We start from the raw sequence: 11,228 nt of genomic DNA on the forward strand, positions 1-11,228 counted from the left end.
CCACAGGCAGGAGGCAGGGGAGGGAGAGGGGAGATGGCTTGCGGCATTTAGGAGGCAGAAGGGAGGGGGGAGGAGCGAGGACTTGGCCCACGGGGTCTGCTGGCAGGTGGGAAGCGCTGTGTGTGTATGGGGCGGAGGGGGGGGGGTTAGGGAGGCTGCCAGCTGTGGAGAAAGCAGGCAGCCAAACAATGTAATAGTAGAGCATTGCACAATTTTAAACGAACATATTCCCTAATTGATCGGCAATGTAACAACAAAACAACGTTAACCGGGACGACTTGAAGTGAGGAGTTACTGTACCTACAGGGCCTGATCCTGCAGGGTGCTGTGAGAGGAGCCCTGTTGGTATACATCCAAAAGGGGTGGGGGGCAATTCAGACCTTTAGGGGTCCTGGGTGGGGGGGAATGTCATAAATCAGGAGCCCAACCACTGATTCACTTCAAGTTTTGCAGCACAGTCCCCCCTTGGGCCTGATTCAAAGTTAAAATGCTAGGGTGTCGCAGCAGGATAATCGGATCAACCCCTCCTTGCAGCGATGGCTGTGTGGCTGGAGGCCTTACCCATCCAGGGAGCTCCGTTCCCCCAGAGCCGGCGCAGGGCAGGCAAGAGCTGGCCAAAGCTGCTCAGGGTCTGCTTGCTGTTGGCATGGAGCAGCACCTTCTGGGCATCCGCAAACAGGCGGGAGATGCTGCAGGGACAGAGAGACAAGTAGCTGAGACCAAGTCATCACTTAGCATCTGCTCCCCTCCGAGAACTGCCTGCTCCCTTCACACCCCTGGAATCTACAGGGGAGGCAGCCTGTGACTGGGGCTAGGAGTTAGTTCCCCTGCCCAAATGCAATCTGGAGACCCCTCGTCATGCTCCCTTTTCAGCCTACTGTGTGGTCCAAAAAGACTACATGCCCCAGCATGCCTCCTCCAGGCAAAAGACTCCTCTCCTCCAGGAGCACTGCATGCTGGGAGTTATACTCACCTCTAGCTGCACCTCCACCCCTTTAAATAAGCAGCAGCATTGCATGCTGGGAATTGTGGGCCACACTTCCACATGCTTGAAACAGTAAGGAGCATTGCATGCTGGGAGTTGTAGTTTCCACAGGATGCACCTGTGCTTGGATCAAGGTGGAGCACTATGTTGCTGCAATCTCTCCAGGCCTTCGGGGAAGGACAGCTAGAATTGTCTACACTGAATGGGCGGTATCCCTCGGGCTGAAAACAAGTTGTCAACTGGGGGAGGCAGGAGGGAGAGGGGATGTCTCAGCTGAGCAAAGCGTGGGTGGCCCCCAGTTCCCAACCCAACCATCACGGTGCAATCGAGGGGCCAGCTCCCAGCATGTGGGGGTGGATCAGCCCACGCTGCACGTAGCCAGAGATTGCCTGGCAACAAACGAAGGCAGCCGTTCGTACCCCCGCTGATGCAACGTCAGAAGCCAGAGAGGGGAGCAGGTGAGACAGCGACTCACATGGACTGGTTGAAGTTCCCCACCACGCCGGGCGTCTCGCCGGCCGTCGGGTAGCGGAAGCAGGGATTGTTCACGTTACAGATGATGCCCTGAATCCACGACAGCGTCCCAGCTGAGGGCAAGGCCTTGTTGGGGAAGTGACCTGCAGAGGGAGGGAGAGAGCCCGGAAGGAGCTAGAAAGCCGCAGAGGAAGGTCAAATGCAACTTGAACATCAGCCGTGGGTCTACGTGAGGGTTGCTGGGCAGAGACCCTGGTGTCTCCACTCCCCGTCCCTCTGGGGGCCCCCATGCAAGCAAAAAACTAACAGCGCTGGACACTGCTAGGCCGCAGATGCATACATCTCCTCCATGCTGCTCTGCAAACCCACCCCCTCGACCCAGCCACAGAAGCCCCCTCTCAGTCTAGGTCCTCTTCAGAGCAGGCCCTGCCCATCGTGCTAAACTCTGTGAGATGCCCACTGCGGAGCAGACCACCCAATCCCTGGCACAGAGTGAATTTCATCCCCTGGTGCACGGAGAAGCCCCTCCCCTAGCCCTGAAGCTGGGCCACAGGCAGCCGAGAACAGGGGAAAAGGATTACGAGAACTGGTTTGAAACCGGTTTGGGACAACTGGTTTAGCTGGGTCTCCACCTCAGGGGGCGGCACTTACATTCATGCTGCTCGAAAGGGGGATGTGACTGGCGCACCGAGATCAAGATAAAGAAGAGGAAGAGGGGCCACAGGAGCTCAATGGTGAGTTGGATCTGGAGAGAGACAGAGGCAGGCCCAGAGTGGTCGGATGATTCACATGGAACCCGCAGGGGCAGCAATGGGAGCAGAGGGGACCAGGCTGGTCAGCCCACTCCGCTGTGAGCCACACGGATGTGGAGTGAACAACCTGGGGGTCGTCCTGAGCACAAGGGGAGGCGAGTTCCAATCTCTCCTCTCAGGGGTCTCGCCCGGATGGACGGCTTTTTAGGAGACCTTTGCTGTTAACTTCTCCACAGTCTGAATGGGAGCCCGTCCCCCCACCCCCCAATCTCTCACCCCCGCCATTAGACCCACCCAGGCACCAGTACCCCATGTCAAACTCCCGGTCTGCAGCCCTGGGGCTCAGCCACCCTGCTCAGGTGGGTAAGTCCAGGAGTTGCTGTGATAGAAGGCAGCTTCCCCCTCCTCTGGATCCAGGAAAGTTTAGGAGATGGGGGTTTGGTGCAGACAGACGGACAATGAGAGGAGGGAGGAGAAGAGGGATCCCCATGGAAATGAAGGGGAGGAACCCAGCTCTTTTCCATCTAAACTCACTCGGGCCCAATAAACAGTGGCTCATTCCCACCCATCTCCACCAGGGGCTGCTCTTGAGTGGAAGAGCTTCCCCCTTTCCGCTGCAGCTTCTGCCCAGTGGGATTTAGGGATCTGGTCCCTGGCTGCAAATTCCTGCCGAGCCGACCCACCTTCTGCCTGCGCCGATAGGTGAAGTTCTTCCACAGCAGCAGCCCCAGCTGGGTCCCAAACCCCATGGTGCAGATGGAGGCAGGGCTGCCCCCACCATGCTAACACCGCCGGCTCTCTGACGAAGGCTGGGAAACAAAAATCAGTGGAGAATCGACTTAAATGCAAGTCCCCCTGCTGCATAAGATGCTTCTGGACAACAAGAGTCATTGAGGCGTTTATAGCCACACCTGCCCCATCCTCTTCCTGCAGGAGGAGCTATGGGGAACAGTAAGAACTCTGGACAGTGGCAGCCTCTCCCAGCAGGGGGCGCTGTAGGGCGTGGGGCAGGAGCGCTGGCAGAGGAGGGAACTCCTGGGTAACCCAGTCCCAGGCTCTCCCAGCAGGGGGCGCTGTAGGGCGTGGGGCAGGAACACTGGCAGAGGAGGGAACTCCTGGGTAACCCAGTCCCAGGCTCTCCCAGCAGGGGGCGCTGTAGGGCGTGGGGCAGGAGCGCTGGCAGAGGAGGGAACTCCTGGGTAACCCAGTCCCAGGCTCTCCCAGCAGGGGGCGCTGTAGGGCGTGGGCCAGGAGCGCTGGCAGAGGAGGGAACTCCTGGGTAACCCAGTCCCAGGCTCTCCCAGCAGGGGGCGCTGTAGGGCGTGGGCCAGGAGCGCTGGCAGAGGAGGGAACTCCTGGGTAACCCAGTCCCAGGCTCTCCCAGCAGGGGGCGCTGTAGGGCGTGGGGCAGGAGCGCTGGCAGAGGAGGGAACTCCTGGGTAACCCAGTCCCAGGCTCTCCCAGCAGGGGGCGCTGTAGGGCGTGGGGCAGGAACACTGGCAGAGGAGGGAACTCCTGGGTAACCCAGTCCCAGGCTCTCCCAGCAGGGGGCGCTGTAGGGCGTGGGGCAGGAGCGCTGGCAGAGGAGGGAACTCCTGAGTAACCCAGTCCCAGGCTCTCCCAGCAGGGGGCGCTCATGCTGGGGAGAACAGGTGCCCGTTTCAGCCCCAGCAGCGGGCGCTGCAGAGAATGGTGCAGGAACACTGGCTGCAGGGGTTGCTCAGAGGCCCCCTGGGTCTAACCTGCCTGAGCCAGTTCCATCATCCTGATGTCTCCCTGCTGCCATTACCCAGCTCTGCCTACCCACAGCCAGATCTCTGCCCCCCCCCCCCCCCCCCCCGCTCTCCCACCCCACCCTCAGGGCACACCGAACTTGTATGGGAGCTTTGGAGAACAAAGAAGGCGTCTTTAACAGAGGGGAGGAGGTTGCTGTGGCAACGGCTCAGCGACTCCAAGTCACTATTAAGTAACAAAGCGACCTGGAAGCTAGTTGGTAACATGACCCGCTGGCGTGGGAACCCTGCCCATGGGCCCTGGCATGCCGCCCACCTGCCGGGCTCCCACCCTCCCAGGAGTGGCTCTGTTCACAGCCCAGCAGAACAGACAGCCCCCAGCACAACTCCCATGCAACTCGATGCCCAGTGAGGGAGCACCCAGCTGGCCACAAGACCAGGTCCTCCCATTGCCATCCTGCTGTGCTGGGGACATGGGCAGCTGGGAGACCGCACGCTCAGCCAAGGGAGAAAAGAACCAGCCAGTTTTAAAAGAATGACTCTGAAGCAAACAAAGCATCAGCTCGGCAGCAAGACCGGGGCAGGGGCAGTGTGGGGGGGGGCGGAGGTTTCAGGGATATCAGGCATCCTGGGCTCCCCAGTGACAGGGCCCCACCATCCAACACAGAGCAGGAATTGTTGTAACACAGGGAGGATCTCTCTCTCTGCAGGGAGCCCAAAGCGGAGACATCACTGCCGGCCAATCACAAGGCTCTGCAAGGGTCAAGCCTCCCACACTCCATATGCACCTGGCCGACCCTGGCAGCCTGGGGATTTGCAGCTTGGCCCAGCCTGGACTGGAGCAGGATTTAAGCAGAAAAGAGATGGAGGAAATGGCCCCAGCTGATCTTCCCCCCTATCAGGGTTACATTAGTGCCCATTTCCCAACAGGGCCCACAGCCCCAATCAAGCCCCGCTACGCTAGGCGCTGCACAGACGGGACTCCAGAGACGGGCCCTGCCCAGAGCTCACTGTCCAGAGTTGTGATGGGATGCACCAGGCGCTGAAGCAGACAAACAGGAGGGGGAGGGAAGATAACAGGGAGCCCAGCATGGTTTTACACAATAAGCAGCAGGCTCGGCAGGTCTCCATCCCCTGCAGGGCTGACACAGCTGGCGAAGGCTGAGCTTCTCGAAGAGAGAATTTGAAGTTGGCAAATGCCACCGTCTACAGGCAAGATGGTTCAGTGCCTGGACCCTAGCAAGCTGCTGCGTGATCTTCAGACCTGCCCAGGCTGACTCAGGGACAAAGGGTGGCAGCCAGGAATAGATGCCCCAACACCAAACAAGCAAAGATCACAGCTGGGTCACGCCAACCAGGCCAAGTGCACTGTCCCGGGGTCACAGAGCCGGGTGCCCTGGACAGGTCTCTAGAACCTGCCTGGATCTTAGCAACAAGGATGAGCAGTCAGGGCATTTCCCAGGCACCCTCCGCCCCCTCCACGCACACCCCAGCTAACAATAGCCGCAACTGTTTCAAGGCAACACAGTAACTCGACAGGAAACCAGAGAGAACAGAGAAAGCTAGTCCTCCCCGGCCCTGGAACATCAGCAAATCCCATCCCACAGCCCAAGGATCCTCACCACAGAGCCGATCTCAGCTGGGAAGTCTTAAAACGGGATCATCCCTCTGCTAAACCAGTTGCACAGGCCCAGTCTTGAGGCAACTGTCCAGGGACCATGCATGGAGTGGGCCTAGCCAGGCTGTGGCATTACATCACAGGGACAGACCCTGCCCTGACAGCATGTAGCTGGAAGTCCAAGGGCTAGCGAATGCAAATCTTGGGGAGTGCGGCACCCTGGCACTCAGCACAAACCCAGGCTGATTTCCTCTCTGCTGATGCTGCTTTCACAGCCGATGCTGCTCAGCTTCATTGCCGAGAGTTTAGACAGAGGAGATGCTGGGTAGGCACAGAACAGTTTCCAAATCCTGCCAATGCATGCAGCCCCCTCATCTCAACCGTGACCTGGAGGAACCAGAGCTAGTAGTGGCTAAGAGGGATGTGCAAGCTCCTTGGACTGTTCCGGGCTCCGTCTCGCCTGGACACCCAGCAAGGTAAGCGCTTTCAAAACTCTGGCCCAACAAGAGACAACTGCAGCCGCGCCTGCCTGTGACACAGCCTCTCAGACACACAAAGCTCCGAGCCAGTGCAAATAGTCTTAGTTTGTTGAGCCGATTTTCTCAGAGATTATTGCAGCCGAGTCAGCAGAAAAGTTTATTCGGTTAATAACTCAGCCCAATTCTGTTCTACCCTGCGCTTTGGGGGGAATAAAATGCACCGATGACATTCCTCAGACGTGTCTATTAAAAAACAACTATTGAACATTTCATTTCTCACTAAAATCAATGAAAAGATGCCCACTGCCGTCAGTGGTATTGGGAGCAAACCCTTCATAATATTTTCATGATTATTATTTATATTATTGTAGTACCTGGACCAGGATCCCCTTGGGATAGGTGCTGCAGCAACAAACAGAACAAAAACATAGCCCCTGCCCTACATTATCTATAGCATCTTGCATCCCTAAAGATCTCTCTCAGACGATGCTCCGTAATGCTACCTCCAGGCCCCTCGCAAAGGAAACCAAGGCACTTTGTGCACAGTGATGATTTCATCCACCATTAAAATGCAGTCACTTCTGGGGTGGAAGTCAGCACACCACCACAACAGTTAATATCAGGAAGTAAAGTGCAGCATTCAATTAAAACGGCAAGGTGGATTTCTTAGAGGGCTGGGGGGCAGGCAGAATTGGACCAGGGGACACGGACACAGACACGGACCCACACAAGAAAACCAGCTCTTTTCTGCATATTTGAAGGATTCTCATCTGCAGGTTAAAACAATGGAACGGGGGTTAGACGAGATGACCATTGCAGTCCCTGTGATTGGATCTGGTTCATTTCAACACCAGGGCCAGTCAATTTCAACACCAGAAGGGTTTTGTAACCCAAGCAGCTGCAAACTCACCTATCTTCCCCCTCTCCTCCGCTACCAGAAAAATGTTGACATGTCCATCCAAGTCGGAGCACTACATGGGCAAACCTGGAGCTTGGTCACTATCCAAGTGACTGCTAGTTTCACAGTCAAGTTTTCTCCCCCACCTCTTGGTTCTGAGCAGCTCCCCCGGTCCTAGCTCAGAATCCGCTTCAGAGATGGGGTCTGGCTGGCTGAGCGCTAGTCTATGCTCCCCATGCTGAGCAACATGGCAGGCAACCCGTAGTGCCCTGCTGCTGGGGCTTAGTCTGCTGCTCCCCCTTGCCCACGGGGATAAGCAGGTCCCACAGCAAGGCAGGATTATGATGTTGCCAGGAAATCCTTCTAATCACATTGCAGAGCCTGACATCAGTGGCACTAAGGGAGGGGCCAGGCTGAAGGATTTCCCCACCTGGGGCACAGGACATTCCAATCGGGCTTTGCGCTCCCACCTTCCCCTAACCCCCATTTTACAGATGGGGAAACTGAGGCCCAGAGAGGGGAACTGATTTGGCCAAGGAGCACAGCGAGGCAACAGCAGAGCGGACAATGGAGGCCGGGAGACTACATGCCCTGTCCACTACATGCAGCACACAGGTGAGTCCTCAGGCGATGGGTCTTGGAGGGAAAGAACCCTCAGATATACAGATGCGCATGCCCCACCTGCACTAAGAATCAGGCAGCTCATGGCCTGATCCATCCACCGGGGCCTTGATGTTTAGGGCCCTTGTGACTCACAATGGCCAGATCAATGCCCACTGTCAGTCAGTGCTGAAAAGCCTAGCAAATACAGCTGCTCTGAGTGACCCGTCCTGATCGCGCAGAGCGCGTGCAGGCCAGTTCTGCATCACTCATGCTGTAGCAAGGAAGGAAATGATGGGGTGTTGGTTTGCTTGATTTCAACACCTGATATTGCCAAGGTTAAAAACTAGCAGAACTGTAAGGGAGAAAAAGCTTTAAGGCCCACTTTATACATCACCCATCAGTAAAATATACAAGGCCATTTTAAACACAATCCATTACTTTATTATTCTTTATAGTCCAATAATGCCCAGCAATCCCAACCGAGGTCAGGGCCCCACAGTGTCAGGTGCTGCACACGCAGTAAGAAGCAGTCCCCTCCCTACCCCAAGGAGCTCACAGTCTAAACAGACGAGATGGACAAAGGGTAGAAGGGGAAATGTGATTTGCCCAAGGTCACCCAGCAGATCACTGGCACAGCTGGGAACACAGCCCAGGTCTCCAGTTTCTAGCACTGCCAGTCCCAAATGTTCAACAATCATGAGGCAGGCCCAAATAACTCTCAGAATTGGTTTAAAAATCAGGATATAGATGTAGATAGAAATATAAACATTGAGTTCTTTTTGTTTGCCTTCTGTTTTCTGAGCCCGTAAGCTGTACTTGGGTCACATTTTCAAGCTTTTCTCTGCAACAATGAGGAGTAGAAGCTTACTTTAAAAATGAAAGAAAAAGATGAGATTTTTCACATAATCAGAGGATTCCATGTCTGGGACTTTAAATAAAACACCGGTTATCACAAGAGTTGGCAACACTGCAATTCCCAGTTAAGTTGACATAAGCTCTTGATATACTGATGGTTTGCTCGTTGGCCATAAAGCATTTGCATGTGAGCGTCAGGCTACTATCAACCTACCCTGCAAAATACCTACGCTGACACCTGCTTGCCAAAAACAAATTTTAAAAAAATCCAGCCACTTGTCAGGTAAGAGGTTATCAAAATTGTAGCCATGGGAAAAAGCTGAAGTGTAATGAAAGAGCCACCCAGAACTGTGGGAGCATTTGAACCCACCGAAATGTAAAAACAGTAGTAACCAGAACTGTGTTAGGATGGGCTGTCTCTGATGCACAAATCCCTCCACCCCAACCACCAAGGGGATTGTAGCCACACTGAAATCAACCTGCAACTATTTATATTTAGACAGGAGGAAAAACTCTCTCTCACAATCAATCTCACAAAGAAAAGCCCAGGATGCTCCGTGCAGGATTTTCATACAAATGGGTTTTTATCATCAGGAAGAAATAACCTAGCCAAGAAAGCTCTGATCAGGTCTGTACACGCTACTCCCCAGAAGTGCTGATTACACAGCAAAGCACTGGAGTTTCACTGGCGCAGCTACCCTGATGTAATCAGAACCCCTCAACAGGGCTGGCTCTGTCACCCTGCACCTCATGCTGCCATTGACCCCAGGGCAAAGCCACAACCATTCCCATTCAGTCACATTTGCACTGGTATAAACAACTGCACGAAGTGCAGGCAATGGAGATCCAGGCCCTCAGCCTGTGGGGAGCAGCTTTCTGTGGAATAATAATAAACTAACATTCCCCACTCCCTGGGTTCTCCAGCGTCTTTTCATTAGGTTTCTCTTGCACGCTGGTACCAGCACGATCTTCATCCTCACCCCTCGTCCAGCTTTACACTGATAAACTAATGCCAGATAAAAGCCAGCCATCCACTGTCACCTCCTTCCCTGCGTACTCTGGAAGTGACTCCAAGGCTTGATTTTATAAACACTGCGATGCAGCGAGCTGATTCCCTGAGATGTCTGCTGAGAACGGGCTTCAGTTCCACCACCGCCGCGTATCCAGTCCAGCCGAGCCCCCCGAGGATCAGAGATTGCAAGCCCACGCCTTGAAACACGCCGGGATGCCCTGGGCTAGCGCCCGAGCCCTGGCACTGCAGAGGCCAGGAAGGAAGGAAGCCATCACACCCCAAAGGAGAGAGGGGCAAACGGGGCAGCACTTGGGAGAGGGTGGGTCGCAGGCGCTCCGCTTCCCCTGAAGTGGGCAAGAGACGCTGCCTTCTGCGCTGGGGTCAGGGCAGGGATCGGAGAAGCCCGGCCCAGATGCAGAAGTCGCAGCTACCGAGCCAGCAGCTGCTACCCCTCATCCCACCTGCAATTTCCAGTGACCTCTGCTGAGATGGGTCCTGCCCCACTGGGACCCCCAGGACTCCCCCTGTCTCTAGGACCCACCCACCCCGAGCCCCCCCGCCTGGCTCTGCTGCTCGCCCCGGTACCTGCTCACTCCATAGCCAGCGCGGCCCCTTTAAGAGAAGCCCCCAGTCTCCCTGTCCCCGCGCCGGCCGGCTGCTGCTGCAGCCTCAGCGTTCCACTAGCCCCGCCTCCTGGCCGCCAGCGTTCGGCCATGGAACGTCGGGCACCGCCCACGCCCCAGCCTTACGGCTACAAAGCCGCCGCGTGCGGCCCGAGGGGAGGGGTTATTGCCGGTCGGTGACGTCACATTTTCTTAAAGGGCCCGTTGCCGCTCAGAGGGATGATGGAGGGACGCAGCCAGAACTGGGTGCAGACAGTATAAACTGCGTTTGAACGGCCCCTTCCCACCCCAGGCGCCCTTCAAATCCAGACGTGGGCTCTGCCTTTTGCAGAGTGATGCAGAGGCACCTTCCCCAAGCAGAGCTCCAGTGCCTAGGGTAGCCCATTAGGGGTGCTAAGCAGGAATATTTTAAGGGGCCTCCCCCTACAACTAATTAATAGGGCCCCTGCTCAGGGTCCTAAGCAATGGCTTAGTTATGCCTAGCACTGACTCTGCAGAGCTCAACACCCTCTCACTACACCCATGCTTGTGTGCAGCCCCCTTCCCCAGCTGAAGCCAAGTTTTCAATATGGCAATATACAAAAACCTGTAGGAGAACACTTCAACCTCTCTGACCACACAATAGCAGATCTTAAGGTGGCCATCCGACAGTAAAAAAAAACTTCAGGACCAGACTTCAAAAAACTGCTGAGCTTCAGTTCATCTGCAAATTTGACACCATCAGCTCAGAATTAAACAAAGACTGTGACTAGCTTGCCAACTACAAAACCTGTTTCTCCTCCCTTGGTTTTCACATCTCAGCTGCTAGAAGAGGGCCTCATCCTCCCTGATTGAACTAACCTCGTTATCTCTAGCCTGCTTCTTGCTTGCATATACATACCTGCCCCTGGAGATTTCCACTACATGCATCTGACGAAGTGGGTATTCACCCACAAAAGCTCATGCTCCAAAACATCTGTTAGTCTATGCGGTGCCACAGGACTCTTTGCTGCTTTTACAAGTTTCCAGAAACTCTCATTTCATATAAGCAAAACCCCACCAGTGCCTGGGGAGTTTGGCAGTTGTAGAGGCTTCTACTCACAAAAAAACCCTCCTCCTCTACTTCAGCAAGCCAGTTACTGAAAGCACAGGACTTTCTACTGCAAATATAAGCTGTCTTGCAAGCCGAGGCACAACTGCTACAGGAAGCAATGAGG

General features: G+C 55.3%; 1 protein-coding gene across 5 annotated transcripts in view; it reads right to left on the minus strand.

The window, feature by feature from the left end:
- The window catches only part of ABCA7 (ATP binding cassette subfamily A member 7), a 46,336-nt gene extending 36,244 nt beyond the window's left edge, over positions 1–10,092 (minus strand). For 3 of the 5 annotated variants that reach the window (XM_050933864.1, XM_050933863.1, XM_050933865.1), the window contains exons 1-5: positions 9,995–10,085; positions 2,895–3,020; positions 2,111–2,204; positions 1,461–1,602; positions 562–689 (exon numbers count right to left, since the gene is read on the minus strand). In XM_050933864.1, coding sequence (XP_050789821.1) covers positions 562–689; positions 1,461–1,602; positions 2,111–2,204; positions 2,895–2,960 — 430 coding nt within the window. In that variant the 5' untranslated portion in view covers positions 2,961–3,020; positions 9,995–10,085. Of the gene's footprint in view, positions 1–561; positions 690–1,460; positions 1,603–2,110; positions 2,205–2,894; positions 3,021–9,994 lie in introns of all 5 variants that reach the window. The other 2 variants (XM_050933861.1, XM_050933862.1) reach the window with 2 other exon arrangements.
- Between the last annotated feature and the right edge of the window lie 1,136 nt (positions 10,093–11,228).

The sequence above is a fragment of the Gopherus flavomarginatus genome, chromosome 24 (assembly GCF_025201925.1).
Source record: "Gopherus flavomarginatus isolate rGopFla2 chromosome 24, rGopFla2.mat.asm, whole genome shotgun sequence".
NCBI classification, from domain to species: domain Eukaryota; kingdom Metazoa; phylum Chordata; order Testudines; family Testudinidae; genus Gopherus; species Gopherus flavomarginatus.